Source organism: Cricetulus griseus, chromosome 3 (assembly GCF_003668045.3).
Source record: "Cricetulus griseus strain 17A/GY chromosome 3, alternate assembly CriGri-PICRH-1.0, whole genome shotgun sequence".
NCBI lineage: Eukaryota > Metazoa > Chordata > Mammalia > Rodentia > Cricetidae > Cricetulus > Cricetulus griseus.
This window is the reverse complement of record NC_048596.1, coordinates 248,836,619-248,856,028: the sequence shown is the minus strand read 5'-3', so window position 1 is coordinate 248,856,028 and position 19,410 is coordinate 248,836,619. Positions and strand designations below refer to the sequence as shown.

At 37.3% G+C, this 19,410-nt stretch overlaps 1 protein-coding gene across 1 annotated transcript; it reads right to left on the bottom strand.

Moving 5' to 3' along the window:
• Positions 1-965: 965 nt before the first annotated feature.
• On the bottom strand, positions 966-9,548 carry LOC100761279 (prolactin-2C5-like). The gene is made up of 5 exons (XM_027409562.1): positions 9,518-9,548; positions 7,052-7,224; positions 3,204-3,311; positions 1,980-2,159; positions 966-1,151 (listed from the first exon to the last, which is right to left on the bottom strand). Exons 1-5 carry the CDS (start codon positions 9,546-9,548, stop codon positions 966-968), a joined length of 678 nt encoding a protein of 225 aa, XP_027265363.1.
• Positions 9,549-19,410: the final 9,862 nt, after the last annotated feature.

Below are 19,410 nucleotides of genomic sequence, written 5' to 3'. Positions count from 1 at the left end.
ATTGTTAAATTAGTTATGAAATGTGTTGGTTGCATGTCTGACTTCCATTACTTGCAAGTACGTGATTGGAATGTGTTTAGTATGGATAGAATGTTACATTAAATCACTAATAGAAGTTTTGACCAATTCACCATTGAGATTTTTGCACTAATGGAGCCACTTTCTATTTTGATTTTTTATTAAATGTATTTATTTTTATTTCACATTCTGACCACTGTCTCCCTCCCTCCTCTCCTCCTATTCCCTTCACCTCTTCTCCTTCCTAAGCTCCTTTCTTTGCATTATGGCTGGGAACGACAATCCAGCATGAGGAATAGGTTCCCCAAAACCAGACAAGCATTAGGTACCTGGTCTGGTCCCACTGTTAGGAGTCCCCAAGTAGATCAAATGACACAACTGTTGTACATATGTGGAGAGCCTAAGTTGGTCCCATGCAGGGTACCTAGGTGTTGGTCCAGACTCTAGGAGCTATGAGCCCTAGAGCCCTATGAGCTGTGGGTTCCCTTGTGATGACCTTGATGCTCACGGCTCTTACAATCCTCACTCCTCTACAATGGGATTTCCAAAGTCCGGCCCAGTGCTAGGTTGTGAATCTCTGCATGTTTCCATCAGTCACTTCATGAAGACTCTCTGATGACAATTGGTGTACTCACTAATCTGATTACAGGAGAGGGCCAGTTCAGGCTACCTATCCACCACTGCTAGGAATCTTAGCTGTGATAATCCTTGCAGATTAGTGGAGCAGTGGAGATGGTAATTTGAGGAATCAAGTTAGGGTCTGGATGGAGGGGGAGAATACTGAAAGGGATATCTTGATAATAGGTGATATTTGGTATCAGGTAGAAACCTGGTACAAAGGAAACTGCCACTTTTTATTTTTGAATGAGACAACAATAACATTATGAAAAAGTTAAAAAGTTTGAAGGATGCCACATATTTCAGAAGCAGATCAGACGGAAGAAGGCTTAGCAGTTGTTCGGTTTGGAAATGTTGCACTTCAGAATGTTGAGATAAATGTCAATCTTCTTAGAGTCACGGTTTAGGCAGCTGATCATGTTATAAAATGCCAAAATTCGAGCATCTTCATCGTCTGACTGCAAGGATGCCAGTTCAGTCCAGGCAGGGTAGTTTTCAGTTTCTCCATTTCCAATCTGATCACCAAAAGCATAGTCAACTATCAATTATATATAAGAATTTTTGGTGTACATCCTATCTAAATACTTAGTGAAGATTTGTAAAAAGTTAGAATTGCCAAAAGCAGCTAAATGGATGAATTTTCATTGATGTTGGACAAGGTAAACACAAAGATTTGGTGCTTGCAATTTTTATCTGATCAATTACATTCTTACAGAAGTTGAGAGATCAGTAAGTTACTGGATTTTAAACATGGATTTGAGGAAAGAGAATGAAAGAATAAATGTCCATCATGTCATTTAAGAAATGATGCATGTCCTCAACAGTCCCTGACTTTTCCTTTATTTCTTAATAAGACCTGGTATTGAACTATTGTTCTTTTTCATTTATTGAAAATACATTTTTCTAACAAAATATATTTTATTTTCAACCAATTCAACTCTTTATATAATGTGTACATTGTTACCTGAGATGTAACAATTTTTATGATTGATGGTTTAAGATGCAAATAGTCAAGGGATGATGCTGCTAAAAATACCTGCTCATGTACTTAGGTGTCTGTCTTTCAGAGCAGAAATGCTACTGTACAAATTTAAATAAGGAGCACGTATGTTTAAGATCTGAATAAAACTCACCACAGAAGGTTGGAGTTGTCAGCAGCCACTTAATAGTGTGCCATTTTAGATATTTGTATGCCAAAGTATTTGTTTTTTTGTTTTCATTTTTAAATTAATGCCATTATTTTTGTTTTTGCAAATCAAAATGCTTCAAAACTCAATTATCCTTGCTCTTGTCACCTCGTTTATGAGAAGAAAGGCAAAGAGAAGTGTATGGGAACATCTCACCATGTTGTAAAGGTTCCTAACCCCCTCCAGCAGTCCAGAGTCCTTTTCCTTGATGGTTTTGGCTTTGGAGATGACACCAGCAGGGACTCCTTTCAAAGTAGCTAGTTCTTTCTGTAGGTGTTGCAGAGGATTGCTCCAGGCACTCAAAAGAGTGTTCGCTGATTTCAGTAAGACTTCATACTAAGTAACCACATTGGAATAATTACATTAGGATAATCAAAATAAAAATTGTTAGATACAGGCATTTTTTCTTCAAAAGAGTGAGAAACTTCTCCTTTGCTATTTAAATATATATTTTAAATAAAGTTTTGTAGGTGATACCAACAAAATGGCATTGTGAAAAATGGCATTGTGATTTAGAATTTTAGAGTAAATTAAATTCAGAAATGCCAGTAGAATGCCTTATGAAGCTTTTAGAGAAGTGTTGACTCTCATGAAACAGAATCTATTTATTCATTTTGATGTTTTTCACTTTCCTTCATTATTTCATTTGGCTTTAATAAGAATTATAGAGATACAAAATATTTTTACCATTAAGCACAGCACAGAGGACATATTCTAAATGTGGAGATGTATAATGCTGTATGATAATATTTAATCTAAATAATATTGTGATGATTTATGTAGGAATTCAGAATTGAGAGATAATAAACATAATGATTTAGAGGAGCCAGAAGTGCAGACTTATAAACACAAGGTTGTATGGCTGTACATTACTGAACACCGCACAGTCTATATTGTACTCCTTCCTTTAGCTGACTTTTAGGCATGGCACAGGTAAGGATAATTAGGAATGAAGTCAAAATCAGAAACAGAAACTGAAACAGAAGATACTTAGGAGCCAAGAAGAGATGGTTAACTGGTTTTTAAACACAGGTTCCATTACTAACACAGGATAAATACAGCTGTATTGGCATTGTCTAAGTCTGCGTCTGAGTCTGCAGATTCAAGGACATCTTTATCCTTGAATGTCAATGGCAATTTAAAAACCATAGCAGAATAATATGAAGAATCCCATTGATGGGTAAGGAAAAAGGTCCTCAACATGGGAGGACCTCAAATTTAAACAACAACTGTATAATGTAGTTTTTCCTTTTATGTATATTCTGTTTCCATTTTTCTGGAGATATGATTATCATGTCTATGACAATACATTTTACAGTACAATAACCCAGTATAATGTTTCAAAAGTTTTCTTTAAAAATACATGGAGTAAGGACTCACGTTTGTTTTCCTGGCTTGTTGCTTGTTGGCTGGAATGGGGAGGGAAGAAGTGTGGCAGCTGGTGACCGGTGTGTTCTGGAGCCCATGGACTTCAGCATAGTGGTTTTTCTGAATTGTGAAAATATTCAGTTGAGAGTGGAAATTGTGAAAGGAATAAATGAGAAGAAACCTAATGCATTTAAAGTAAGAACTAAAAACGGAAACTAGTTATTAAATAAATGAGCTTTGAGAATTATTTTAATTAAAATACAATTATGTGTTTCCCTCTTCATTTTCTTGTCTCCAACCCCTCCCATGTCCCTTCTCTCTAACTCTTCCTATCATTTCCCTCTTTCTCTTAATTCTTTGCATGTTATTATTTGATCATCATTGTTACACCTACACACACACACACACACACACACACACACACACACACACACACACACACACACTCAACCCGAGAAACTGTTTAATGTTACCCGTGTATATATTATTGCAGGGATGATTATTTGGTATTGAATACCAAATTAGTGGCTCATCCCTGGGGAAGACTTTTAACATTTTATGTTTTATCTGTAGTATCAGTTTAAATTCATCAAATTTCCCAAATGCTTTTCACTATTTTCAATGTTTCTTGAAGTTGTGATTTGTCAAGCAGATGTTAAAATTAGCAATGCTCCTAAACACCATTGTTTTATGTGTCACTTGTAAAAGATGCCATGCCACAATGTGTAACATTTCTTGCAAATAACTTGGCATATACGCAAAAAAATTTAACCTAGTTCATTAGGGATGCAGAAAACTGTTGTGTTGGTTGTGACAAAATAAGTCTTGAACCCTGCATATAATGTGCTAGGAAATATGAGCCAACTAAAAATGGAAATTATTTTGCTTTTGTATACTAATCAACATTTAATTATTTGTTATATGCATCCCTACTCTTTATTATTTGTATTATCTATGATTTAAAACTACTATTAGAGAATTATTTGATAGTTTCAAAATATGTTTAAGATGATCTTGGTGGTGACTCCTATCATGAAATGTAAATGAGAGAATCAATAGCGTGTAAAATGAGTGACAGGAATAATAGGCTTTGCAAGCATTGAACTGATTCCTTACAGCCCATTGATGTGAAGAAGTCATTGACTGTGACTTCATTGACGGAGGTAGAACATCTAACATACAGATTTCAAAGTGTCTTCATCAAAAGACCTAAACAATAGCCCTGCATGTATATGCCATACTCCCTTGCTAAAAATCAAATATTTTAATTCATCAAAAATAGCTCATAATGAATGATAGAAATGACCCCTATCTGGCACTAGGGAAATGTCCAGAGATCTACAAGGATGACCCCCAACTAAGAATCCAAGCAATAGTTGAGAGGGTACCTTAACTGTCCTTTCCCTATAATGAGATTGATGACTACCTTATATGCCATCCTAGAGCCTTCATCCAGTAGCTGATGGAAGCAGAAGCAGGAACCCATAGCTAAGCACTGAGTTAAACTCCTGGAATCCAGTTGCAGAGAGAGAGGAATGACAAGCAAAGGGATCAAGACCAGGCTGGGGAAACTCACAGAAACAGTTGACCTGAACAAGGGGGAGCTCATGGACCCCAGTCTGACAGTTGTGAAACCAACATAGGACCAAACCAGGTCTTCTGAATGTGTGTGTCAGTTAGGAGGTCTGGGCAGTCTATGGGGCCTCTGGTAGTGCATCAGTATTTATCCCTAGTACACGAATGGACTTTGGGAGCTGATTCCCCATAGAGGGATACTTTCTCAACCTAGACACATGGGGGAGGGCCTAGGCCCTGCTCCAAATGATATAACAGACTTTGATGATTCCCCATGGAAGGCCTCACCCTCCCTGGGGAGCAGAAAGGGGATGGGATGGGGGTTCAGTGGGTGGCATGGGAGGATGGGAGGGAGAGGGAACTGGGATTGATATGTAAAATGAGATTGTTTTTAATCTAAATAAAAATAGCTCATAACATTTGGGAATATGAAGAGCAATTATCAATTTTCTTGCTCTCTTTGTCTTTGTCTCAGTGTCTTTAACTCTATTTACTTCTTACAAGTCACTACAATGCAGTTTCCTTATTATAGCTCTGTAGTGTCCAATAGAAAGGGGAAGGGCTAGAATAGTAGAATAAATTTAGGAGAGAAAGGGGATATGAGAAGATTGCTAAAATTAAAGGTCTTTTAAGAGTAGCATGAAAACCTATACAGTGTAAGCTTTCTAAATATATATATCTATATATGAAGTTGATCTAAAAGAAAACTTCAAGTACTGGTGGAGACAGATCCCCATATGGTCACCTCTTGGCACCAAATGAAGCTTCTAGTACCAGTATTGGGTTATATCTAAATTGAGTTGTAGGCCAAAGGAGTTAGAAACCATCAAACAACCTAGGCTGTATTTTTTCCAAGACTATAATTTGCTTCCCACAAACTGATGACAAGGCCCCATTGCTAAAGACAACACCTATAGAACTCATTGAACATGGATAAATTGATCTGGTGCCTCCATAGGCCATCCCTCCTGTGTTCTAATATCTTTGGAACAGGAAGGAACTCTGTGCACTATCAAAAGAGAAACATAAAGACCAGCTCAGCCACAAACTCTTCGTTATACAAACATATCCTTCCTGTAACATATCCTACGGCAACAGTGGTACATAACAAGCAATAACTGATTTGACTTAAGACCAACCCCAAGAGAGGTTAGATCCATACCCAACACCGTGTGGGTGACTGAGAACCTGAAACTGGACCTAGGATAAAACAAAATACTACTTTCTTAAAACAAACAAACAAACCAAAGAAAAATGTAAAAATAAAATGACTCCTAATGATATTCCTCTATACTCATAGATCAGTGTCTCATTCAACCATCATCAGAGAAGCCTCCACCTGCAGAAGAACAAATACAGAAAGCCATAGCCCGGCATTATGCAGAGAGAAAGAGACCTTGGACCAGTAAGCCCTAAATGAAAATTTTTTCCATCAAAGTCCTCTACTCAGATGTCAGGGAACCCTGACAAAGAGGAGATAGGAAGAATCTAAGAGCCAAAGGGAAAGGAAGACATCAAGAAACCAAGGTCCTTTAACCATTAAATCAACAAAATTTATACACATATGAACTCACAGAGACTGAGGCAGGGTGCACGGGGCCTGCGTAGGTCTGCAGGTCTGCATCAGGTCCTTTGTGTACATCTTATTGCTTCCAGTTTGATGTTCTTATGGGATTCCTGAGTGTATGAACAAGTGGGTCTTTGTTTCTTGTGCCTTCTCTTGAGCTCTTTTATTTGTTCTGATGTATTAGTTTTGTTTTATCTTATTTTATCTTATTACTGTCCCTAAGGGGCATTTTTTTATTTTTTTCTAATGAGAGACACAAAGGGAGTATATCCAGAGTAGGGGACATGGGGAAGCTCTAACAAGAATAATGGGAGAGGAAACTGTATGTGAGAAAAATATCTATCTTCATTAAAAGGTAAAACAAGGAAATGAATAAATAAAGCAATAAGTGTGACTAGTAGCCCACCAGATAAAGAAAAAGAGAAACATTTCTTTTGTTATGCCTTGAATGTCTTTAGGTCATAATAGTCAATTAAAATGAATGTTAAACTGTAGATAAACATTAAAATAATAGTGTTTCAACTCAGAGGCTACATTTCATGCAACTGCCCTCTTACTGGCTCCACAGTTCGGGAGCTGCTGTATTCTTATCCTTTGAGAAGGAATGCTTGTCTAAGATTTAGATCATGGTGTGCTTTGCTTCAGGCTATACAGTATCACAACAATTGTGATGGAGGCTTGATTGATTAAGAAGCCAGAAGTCAGTGGGGGTACTTACAAACTCAGTGAGCATTCCTGAAACTTCTTGACTGATTTCATGAGACAAACTGCCTGCTATATGAAACATGTCTTTTAAGGACACAAAGCAGCGGCCATTCCTCATTGCACACATGGGTACTGATGCCACATTGTCCCATAGAAGCAGGTTGGACAGTAGTAGGAGCAGTGTCCCTGTTAAAGAAGAAGAGGAAACACTGATATATATTCCTGCAGGGCTGTCAAAAGTTGTCCTGTCAAGGGAAGCCTTATATGGTCAAAGTGGCTTCCTCTGAAGACAGTTTTTAACACGATAGGAGTAATAGATAGCTTCGAATAGGAAAATTAATCTAAGTAATCATATTTTCTCAGATTCCTATTTTGAATCATGGATGTACTTTTTACACTTTAAAAAATTATGCCCAAGAGTATTCTGCATTATAAAAATATTTGGTGCTTAATTTAAGTCAAGGCAGGTTGTTTAAGCCTTTCTGTTCAGATCAATTTGTCTAGTCAATTGCTGCTGATTTTCTGTAAGAAGAGTTAAGTCATGATTTTGTAACATTTAAAAATATGTTTATTTTATTTTACATATAGCAGTGTTTGGCTTACACATACATATGTGTCTATATATCAGTTCTCTGAGAATTAGAGGTACATATAGTGAGAATCCATGGGGTGCCGAGAACTAAGCCAAATAGCAGCAATAGTTATTAATCACTGAGCCAGGCCCTATATTTGTCTAATATCAGTTTGGGGCACTAGTGTAACAAGGCAAGCTCAGTGGATTAGCTTTACCTTCAACCTATAGGGGAACAAACACACAATTGTATACCAATACTGACAATGTAGACCTATGCCACAAAGTGACATAAATAATTTGGTACCATAATGTCACGTTTCCTCCTTTGTCAATATTTCCCTACTTTGTATAACACACAATTTTAACATTTTTTGATAATGATAAAGATTGGTATCATTATCAATTTACTTTTGAATGATGGACATATCCATATCTAACAGCTTCGATATGCTAAATCAGCATTATTTAGTATAAAGAAAACTTATACCTTTGGTGACACTAGTTTGAAAAACCTTCTTGCAAACAAAATCTTTGTGAAATGGATTTGGAAATGTGCAACTGAAAATTAGGGAATTGGTAAATTTTATTCATGGAAAAATATTAACTTTAATACTCAAAATAAATAAAAATATCAAAATATTCTGTAGCATGCAAGATAATCAGTCACCTTTAAAAGGAAAAGCAAATATATTACACATGCACACACACAGAGACACACAGACAAACAGACACACACACACACACACACACACACACACACACACACACACACACACACACATGTGCTCTCTCCTTTATCGTCTATAGGATTTTAAAAACCTAACAGGAGCTAATGATTTTGTTTTACCACTTCATACAATCTAGTTTATTCATGTTGGTAATCCATCTTGCTGGTAAATAAGAGGAAATAAAAGCAAGTGGACCTCCTTTTCTGCTCTTTAAGAATTTTTACGTGTTTTGATGTTCACGTCACATTCCGCAGCTCTTCCCAGGTCCATATACTACACAGCTTTCTCACTCACACAACTTTGCGTCATTAGAAAAACAAAAATGAAACATCCAATGCCCATGTGTGCTACCCAAATATTGTTTGATGTACACTCTCTACTAGAGCGTGCTCAAATTACAAGAACCTACACATTGAAAAACAAATCTTATCCCCTCCCAACAATTGCCAATAGCTTCAGGGGTAGAGGATTGTGTTTCCAATTCCCCTTCTCTTCTGGTATTTGGTCTTGTGTAAACTTGTACAGCTTTTATGCATGTTGAAAGATTATTTTCCTAGAATGATCTTTTTAATACTGTATAAATGTGTATTTGTTAACCTCATTGACTTGTCGCCAGGATAAAATATGAATACATCATTCCAGTCAACAACTCATAACAAAGACATCATAATCACTTTATGTTACTTTTTCCTTCTGTAATTGTTAGGAATTCTACGTATATGCATTACAGTTAAAATTCTAAATTTCTGGAATTTTGACTTTGTGAAATTGATAATTCCATCCTCTGGAACTTTATTCATCAATCAGAGTTCTGTAGACATACAACTTCCTGCCACTACACACACACACACACACATAACATGCCTCTTTTCTACCTTAGTTAAGCCATGATGATGCTAAATGTCTCTAGACACTGCTAAATGTCTCCTGGGAAGGAAGGCTCCCCTTCAAGAACCACTGCTCTAAGAGGGGCTGTATAGCTACTATCTAGAGAAATGATTAGAAAGTTCCTCTAAACTTTACCTGTTTTACTTCCATGGGCCAGTTATTAACAAATATCTATTCACTTCATATATGGGGAAAATAACACCATAACAAGTAAACTGTCCAAACCAGCTTTGTACAATAATGCAATGATTAAGGTCAACTGGCGGAAGTCTGGAGAAGAGCTACTTACAGGAACCTGGTTGAGTCAAAGACAGCTGCATCTCTGTGGAGTCCCGCCACAGCTTGGCCGCTGACAGGAAAGCTGCTCCACCAAAGTTCGGTCTCCAGTTAACTTTCCACCTCTTATATAGTGCAGCACATCATCCCCAAGGCCACACACTGCTAGGGGGCAGGAAGAAGCAATGTCTGGAATCCAAGTTGAGGATACCATTACTCTCACCCATCATTAGCTAATAGCCTCATTGCAACAATGATTAACTTAGGTATATGGGCATTATTTCCCTCATTTTTAGGTCATGACAAGTTCAAGTTATGTTGTAAATCATCAGAGCCATTTCTGATCCATGACAAGTGATGTGAATTTCTCATTACATCCATGGTCTCTCTGATAATTCTTTTGATTCTTACAAATGATAAACATAGGAAATGCTTATGGAGCTGTGCTTACATCAAATCCAAACATATTTTCTATTTTCTATTGTTCTAATAGCAGTTTTTCCATTCTTAGGCGAATCTATATATCTGGCTTGTGTTGGTAGTGGCCTTCCTGGACTCAACAGGTCCCTTAGTGACACGCCATAGCAGTAGCCACCATAGTGCCGCAAGATACTATAAAACCCACCCATCAATATGATACCATCAATATGATATCTTCTACCTGTCTCATAAGGATATATATATATATATATATATATATATATATATATATATATATGAACATGTGGCATCTCACTGAATATTCTCTCATATTTAGTACTGTTTGCATGCAATTCACTGCCAATATTCTGTAGTATGTGGATGTCAAATGGAGCTTCACTATTGTACGGCTCAGGGGAAACTAAATAAATTAACGATGAAATATTTCAGCAATCTTGTGTGTTTAGCTAATACTTCTTCCACCCATGCTAGATAACTACTTTCAAATTGTTAATTGCCATCTTTGCTTGGCCATGGATTTCCAAATCGGTATAATACTAGATGTTATCTTTATACAGTGGAACCTTACAGATAGTTGTCAGAATCAATGAAGGCTAAGTTTTCTCTGCAGCAAACAAATGCACGTTGAATTGAATTCAGTATTTTCTTCCTGAAACGTTAAACAAAAAGCAAGCTCCTATTAATTTTACGATAAATAATGTATAATCACACTAGTTATTTCATTTGTGTCCTCTAAAAAGCAAAGTTGTAGAAGACAAGGCACCTCCCACATTGCCTTATTTAGCTAAAACAAAACAAAACAAAACACAACACTTCACCATTATTTTTTATAGTCACCAGTGAATTAAATGGATTAAGAATAACCTATGAGGCTATGATGCAAAACTGCTCTATTGTCTGTTTACACAGTGTGGTAGCTTTTGCTTCCTTGTTCTGTGAAACATTATTATTGTTTGAAGTTAGGAGATGATATTTTCTGCCTCAGTTTGTCATGCATCCCAGGGATTAAAGTTTTGACACCTAATATAGACTGACAACATAATATGAGTGACTTAGAAGACAAACCTCTTGCCACTGCTCTCAGGAAGATTATTTATCTGGCTACTTCAGTGGTAAAGAATTGCCTTAATATGGGTAGCAGTCCTCCCTGAGCTGTACCTCAGGTAGAACGACAAGGAAAAGGGAAATTCAGCAACAATAATTGTATCCTGCAGCTTCTTGATCCTGGAAACAGTATGAACAGCTGTCTCACCTGTCTTGCCATAGTCAAGTGTTCTCTTGCAATATGAATCACAATAAACTCTACGTCATCAAAGGTATAGAGGGTTTATTTTTATAAGATTCATCATAGAAAAGAAAAATGAAATTTTTACAAATGTCATCACTTATTATAATATTAGTGATCATCATCTTGAGGCAATTCCATACAGCTATTGAAGCATCATTGTGTAGTAGGTCCCCAATGGTTGTCCTGTAATGGGGAAAATTGGGGACAGGGTCCATTCCCTTACCTAGGAGTTTGTGACATCACCTGCCTTCTTATGTCTGACTGGCTCTAGGCTGACCCTTTGGCTACATCTTACTTATCAGCCATGTATGTCCGCTGAAAGGTCTCAGAACTGGGAGAACAGTGTTCATACCTAAAGTCTCATTTCCTATAATAAGTTCAACTTGGTTTCATCTCCATGAATGATTCTCTTTAACATTGGCATATATCATGCATCTGAACAGGTTAAACACATTTCCACGTCATTTGTCACACATTCTACACATTGTGATATGTTTGGTAGCCATAATTGCTAGCTTAAGCTAAATCCATGTCACTTTAATGTTGTTATGTCTATATCTATGTTCTGCTGATCACTGTCTCTTGTAGAATTCCACAATTATCATGAAATTATGCTTAATTAGGTGAGTGTTCACCAAAGCAGCAGCAGCCAGTGCATTAGTATGGGCTTAATGCATCTAGTCAGAAGTGCTTTGTGCCCATATATGCTAGCAATACCAGCCATTCTAAAAATGAAATGCATATATCGATTCCTACCAATGGCATCTCTTTAGCACAGCAGCAGCTTCACTGCTAACACTTGTATCTCTTCCTCTCCTTCACGGAACTGTTCCCTTGGCATTTGAGTCTTCAGAAATATGTAAGTGAGATGTCTATCCCTCCACCATTTTATCCCTAGAGACTTTGCTTTGATGCCACCCCAAACTATAAAATGCTTCCTGCTGGAGTCCCCCTTTCTTTACTCATCCTGTTTCAAGAGCCCTTTACATGCTCAATTTTCACTCCAGGCACAGCTTTACACCGGACCTTGTAAAGCTCTGTTTTTTAGCTCAGTCAGGAGAAGCGATAATCTGAAGAAACACAGAAGAGTCCTTTCTGGGCCACTCATACCATGACCATGTTTGTAGTCACAAAGGTCATTTGTTTTCCCACCACATAGCGAGTGAGAGCTGATATCTACATTTGAGTAAATATATAACTGTGTATTTATAAAGAAATGAAATTGTGCCACAAGGAATTCTGCCAGGAATGGAATTCTTCTAGAATTATAGTTGAGAGCCATAAAATATAGCCCAGACTCTTCTTTTCCCATGCATTAAAAATTATAATATAGAGTTTCAAAACGTATTCTAGTGGTTATCACACAAAACATTTAAAACAGCACCTGATCCTCTATTTAAACCTCATAATTCATCTCCTCTCATGACTTACTGCAAAGTTATTTCACATAATTGCAAATGCTTATTTGACTTTAATGTAGAGATAGAGATTAAAATAAAATCGGAACAGATAAATATAAAAATCAGGTACATAAAATAATAAAGAAAGTGAGTTTTCTGTTAAGCAAATGCAAACTCTCTTGTTAAAAAAGCAAACAAAACACAGCATCTGCACATATGAGCACCAAGAGGAGGGACCATTAGACATTTTAGATATAATGGCTCACTATGGACTCTGTACCTCATGAAATTAAATAGCTAAAATATTAATTGGCAATAAATAAAATAATAAGAATTTACATCTCAAACTCAGAAGCTACTGTTATCTTTAACTTTTAAAATTATGTTATTTATAGGTGACCAACATTTGAGGGTGGTTGAAACAGGAGAAAATATCTCAATAGTTAGAATTTAATCCATTTCAACCACTGGGACCAGTCAATCAAAATTCTGTTTCAGGCTGCATTGAGCCCCAACTTCTACTGAACATCCAAGTCCATAAAAAAGTTAGTTTATCCCCATATTTCCAAAATATTTTGAAACAAGCTGTTAAAATAAAATAATTGATTGATTTTATCCTGGAAAACATTGAGTGGGAGAGGAAAATTGGTCTAACTTAATTACATCTTCAATGCCTGTTGCAATTTAAAAATTTACTCTAAATCATGGATATGGAATCCATCATCTATGGATGGGAATGTTAGAGATATTAAATGGTGCTTTCTAGAGACAGTCTTAGGTTTTCCCATGTTTCTACTGCACTACAGATATTGTGGAGTATAAAATCCTTACACTTAGAGGTGTGTAAGATGCTGTGTTTTTTTTCATCAATTCATTAGAGCTAAGAGTGAATCACTTTTAAATATGTTTAAATATGAATTGGGAGCTCAGGATCTCCCAGTTCTTCTGTACCTGTCAAAACTACAAATTTGTTAAATGTTCACGAAACATTCTGATACATTAATGGTAGAACTTTAGAGATTCTACATAGGTTATCTCCCTTTGAGCCAGTGATTCAACATAGAATGACATTTAGAGCAAAGGACACTTTGATGAACCTCAGTGACAGAGACTGTCATTTAACTTGGTTTTTTAAAGTGCTAAAACAGTCAAGATGGATGAAATGAAAAAAGAAAAAGTGATTACTTAAAGAAAATATGGCAAAGATCATGCTGTTCTGGTCTCAAAGCAAAGTTTTAGGTAGTATTAATAGAGTGGCCATTTGAGGGGTTGTATGGAAATAATACAGTAAAACTTCCATGTGTATGTTATCTAAATGAAATAACCAATAATGGTGGAGATGGAGCCCCAAATGGCTACCCCTCATCACTAAATACACTTTCCCATTCCAGGAATGTGTTAACTCTAATTGAGTTGTTGGCTGGATGAAGGTGTCTCTTCCAATTCTCCATGCAAAGGCTATTAGTGGCTTTCCATAAACTGTTGGTAAGGCCTTATTATTGAAGACAACACCTAAAAAACTCACTGAACACAGAGAAGTCAATCTGGTCCCTACCTAGAACTTATAGCCCTATGGACTAATGTTCACAGTACTGGGAGGTACACTGTCCTAGAGGAGAAAGGTAAATTCCAACTCAGCTTCAAACCCTTCAATCTACATTGGTGACCTACCTACAAGATATGCTGCTGCAATGGTGGCACAAAACCTATGGCAGTAATCAACCCATGTCTGACTTCACGTAGGACCCACTCCATGAGACTGAACTCATATCCAATGTTGTTTGAGTGGTGAAGAACCCGCGACCAGATAGAACAGTGTTCTATGTGCATAGTAATACTGCATAGTAATAAATACTGCATAGTAATAAAATGGCTCCTAATGACACTCTGCTCTATGCCTAGATCAATGCCTTGCTCAGACATAACTAGAAAAGTTGTCTGCCACAAATGGGAAAAGATAAAGTGACCATCACTCAGACATGTAGAGAGTGAGAGATCATTGACACTCAGCCCTAAAAGGAATGTCTCCATCAAATCTCTCCCCTCAGGGCTCCGGAAACTCTGTGGAAGAGGACGTGGAAAATGTGTGAGAGCCAGAGGCATGAAGAACACCAAGGAATCAAGGCCTTCTAAACCCAGAAAAGCCTGGTATACATGTGGCATCATACATAGGGCCTATACAGGTGAGCTCCAGATGGGGTCCTAGAGCTGAAGAGAGAAGTGGACACATGCCCTCATACATAATCTACATGTTATCTCCAATTGATAGTCAATCACAAGTGAAAACATCGTTTTCTTCAAGGAAGTCTCACTGGGGAAATAAAACACTCTTTAGTAAAGTCTCTATTCCAAGAAGAAAATCACCAACATGAAATAAGCTCAATGCCATCTTTAGGGATTCTTTGTCCAATAAAGTTGTAAGGACATTTTTTTTTAACCATATAGGTCCTCTGTGTGTATTATGACTTCCAGATTTGTGTTTTTATGAAATTCCAGTGTGTGCAAATGTGTGTTTCTGTGTCTGTATGTGTTTCTTTTTCTTTTTCTTTCTTTTCTTTTCTTTTATTTTGAGACAGGGTTTCTCTGTGGTTTTGGAGGCTGTCATGGAACTAGCTCTTGTAGACCAGGCTGTTCTAGAACTCACAGAGATCCTCCTGCCTCTGCCTCCCGAGTGCTAGGACAAAAGGTGTGCACCACCACTGCCCAGCCTGTATGTGTTTCTTATGTTTCTTCATTAGCTCTTCTATTTGTGTGTTTGTTTTATCCTATTCCAATTTATTTGTTTTTGTTTTATTTTATTTTGTTATTATTCCTTAGATATGTGTGTGTTTTCTAAGGAGAGGAAGAAAAGGTATATTGCTGCAAGGGAAGGGAGGCAGAGAAGAACTGGGACTAGTATGAGGAAGGGAAACCATAATCATAATATATCATATGAAAAAATCTATTTCATAAAAGTGTATATTAATAGAGCACCAAGGTTTGTGTTCCTAGATTCCAGGAGACTCTAAAGTCTGAAGAGGACTCTATTGATTAAAGGAAGCCTTTCAAATAGTGGTGTTCTGTTTCTATTTCTCATGACACTGCTTTGGTGAATGACAGTTCACTGAAAATCAATGCATGCTAATCCCTAAGTGTATGCTGAGATAACGGAAGGTGAAAATGATTTAGCATTCCCTATGTTGGGTAAATATCCTGCCATAGATTTTTATATTAGGCACATTATTTTCCACAAAAGAAAATAACCCAAGAGTGGAACTACTGCTTGGACTTATTTTATTCAACTCTGGAACCTTTCATCATAAAGTCTGACCAATGAAGCGGCAATGACCATGGGTAGTCTTGATGTAATGAGGAGTAAGGGGCATCCTGAAGGAGCATCTGACTTGAGTTCTTCCCTAATGATTCACTCCATTGTTCATATGCACCCTTTCCAGAGAAGGAAGAAAAACTGACCATGAGAATGACAGTTAAAATAGAAAACCAGAAATGATAATGCATCCCGTTAACTCAGGTCTTTGGAGGAAATAACCAATACAGCAATGGGACTTATTTTCTGTTAACTATAGCTCATTTTGATTTTGTTGATGTTGTTTATTTTCATCACCTTAAATTGGGAATATAAATATCATCTCACACTTGCTGGGATGACTTTTTGGGTGTCCAGTGACCTGGTTCATCCTCTGCAAACTTCCATTATGTCATAACAACTACTGTCTTAGAGACACAGAGTAACGAAATCATACATAAAAACCAAAAATGTGCAGATGGGGACTTGCAGGAAGACACCAGGCATGAGTAGAAAAAGCACACCAAAATCATGAGATGACTGAAGGAATATGTGCAAGAGTGTTTACTTTAGTACTTAGTTAAGTCTTATTGGTGATGTTAAGGTAAAAATAGGAATGATTATAGGCTAACCCTCTGCATCAAACAACTAAACAAATGTCTCATTTTTGGAATATGCCAATTCTCATTCTTTCAGAACTCAATACATGACTACAGTTCTTTGTCTATTGATATGACACTGTGACATTTCCCCCGTCTCACATTAACATGGCCATTGACACTGCTATTGTTCTGGACTTGTTTATGCTTCCATTTATAAGAGAGACTAAAGGTTTTGTGTATTCTGACTCTTAGAATATTTTTAACCCCCTTTCTATGATGGTCCCTGAGCCATAGACACAGAATCCATACAATCTACAAAAAACAGATTCAGTGGTGTGTGTGTGTGTGTGTGTGTGTGTGTGTGTGTGTGTGTGTGTGTGTCTGTGTGTGTGTGTGTGTGTGTGTGTGTGTGTGCGCGCGTGTGTATTTGTGCATACACATACAAATATAATCAAAGGAAAATCATCTTCAAAGCAAAAGTGCATGTGAAGGGTTTGAGAGAGAAAAGGTGAAGGGAGGAAAGGGAGGGGGAGTAACACAATTTTAATTTAAAGATTAAGAAAGAATGACTAGAGGAGAGCCAAACAGTACCTATAAGCAAGATGACAGAAGTTTTTCCACTCTATCCTGATTTGATTAACTTTGAAATGTTTAATCAACTAATCACAGAAGAATAATAAGACAGCATACATACCATTTCTTTTCATTATCATTTTTATTCACTGCTCAGAAATTTAATGTATGTATGCAATGTGTTTTGATCAAATCCACCCCATACTGTTTCCTCTCCAATTATTTCCACACTCATTTACTACTTTCTCTCCCAAAATCACGTACTTGTGCAACCTACTATGTTCCCATATTGCTGCAAGTAGGTATAAGTGTATAAGGCCTACTACCAGAGGCCCCATAGATTTCCGAGGCCTCTTCACTAACACCCACATTCATGGAGTCTGGATCAGTCCAATGCTGGTTTCCCAGCTGTCAGTCTGGAGTCCATTAGCTACTTCTTCAGGTCAGCTGTTTCTGTGTGTTTCACCAGCCTGGTCTTGACCCCTTTGCTCATCGATCTGCCCTCTCTGCACTATGGGGCCTCTGGTAGTAGATCAGTACTTATCCCTAGCATAGGAATGGACTTTGGGAGCCCATTCTACATAGAAGGATACTCTCTCAGCCTAGACACATGGGGGAGGGCCTAGACCCTATCCCAAAGGATATGGCAGCCTCTGAAGATCCCCCATGTATGGCATCACCCTCTCTGGGGAGCAGAAAGGGTATGTGATAGGTAGGGTGTTAGTGGGGGGGGCAGGGGAGGAGGCGGAGGGAGAGGGAACTGGGATTGACATGTAAAACAGTCTTGTTTCTAATTTCAATTTTTAAAAATGGGAAAAGGCGGGGGGGGGAGATTGTGTAAGGCCACACACAGCCTATCAGACCTGCATCTCTCTGTAGAAAACTTGCATTCCTTCCACAGAAACCATCAATTTACAAAGCTTATCAGCTGAGGAATGGGACTTTGTGAGTCTCTCACTTTTTCATTCTGGAATATTATCCATCTTGATCTTGTACAAATGTTATGGCGTCAACCATGGTTGTTGTGAAATCCTGCATGTAAAGGGTTTATACTGTCCAGAAAATACTTTCTCAAGCATGCTACACTAATACCTATAAATGTATATAAATGCTCTTCTCAGATGAGTGTTGAAAGCCTCACTTATCCATTGGTATAAATAAAAGTATTTAGGTGGCAGTTTAATTACTTCATCCATTTATCAGAAATAAAGTGGTAGGCACTTATGACCTGTCTAGTCACACTTTCTTGAACCAACTAACAATGCCAACCATGAGTTCTGCTTTGACAGATGGCCTGAAGTCTAGTCAAAATGCTACTGGATACTCCCATAACATTCTATCCACTATTACAGAAATGGGCATTTATTGCCATGCAAGTTTTCACCATAATAGCATGGTTCCTAGCAGAAAATATTACTTTTATAGCTAGGAAAGCAAATAATACATTCCAGCACTATGATAGCTGTTCAGTAGGAATGAAACTGGGTTAGTAAAGGCTTGATATCTCCAGGATGCAAATGCAAGATGTCTTTAGCAATAAGATCTTTCTGTCATTTTCCAGAGGGTAACTAACAGTGATAGAAACCCTTTTCATTGTTTTAAGAGTCTGTGATACCCACTTGCCAGTACCTCAAACATGGGTAAAACACATGTGACCAGGGTTTATGTTTGATGGCAAATATACAATGTAGAAGAGGAATTATGAAACTGCATAGAATAACTCAATTTATATTCTTGATACATGTATATTTTGGAGGATTCTACAACTGTGAGTTTGCACATAGCTTTTTCAAAGAACTTTAGTGTTAATTGTACCCATTTCAACCCTGTTTCATCCCTTTGTCCCTTTAGATAACCTGTATTCTACTATCCTTTTTAACTTTGCCTATGGTCACTTGTTAGTTTAGTGACTTCCACAGACACTATTTAAACCCAGTATCTAAATATTCTAATCTTGCATCCACATATGAAAGATAAAATGAAACATTTGTCTTTCTGGCCCTGGAATACTTCTCCCACAAGAATTTATTTTTGCACTTCTACCCATTCATTCACCTGAGAATTTCATTTTTATTTACAACCAAATAATAAACACCCCATTGTGTATATGTGCCACATCTCTTTCATCCATCCATTCGTTGATGAACAATCATGCTCTCTCCACTCCATGGCTGCATTGAAATGAGTAAGTATCCCTGTGGTAAGATAAACAATTCTTTTGGTTAAGTCCATGAGTAGTATAGCTGGATTATATGTCAGTTCTGTTTCTATTTCTTTATGAAAAATCCACAGTGATTTTCATAGTCACTGCACCAT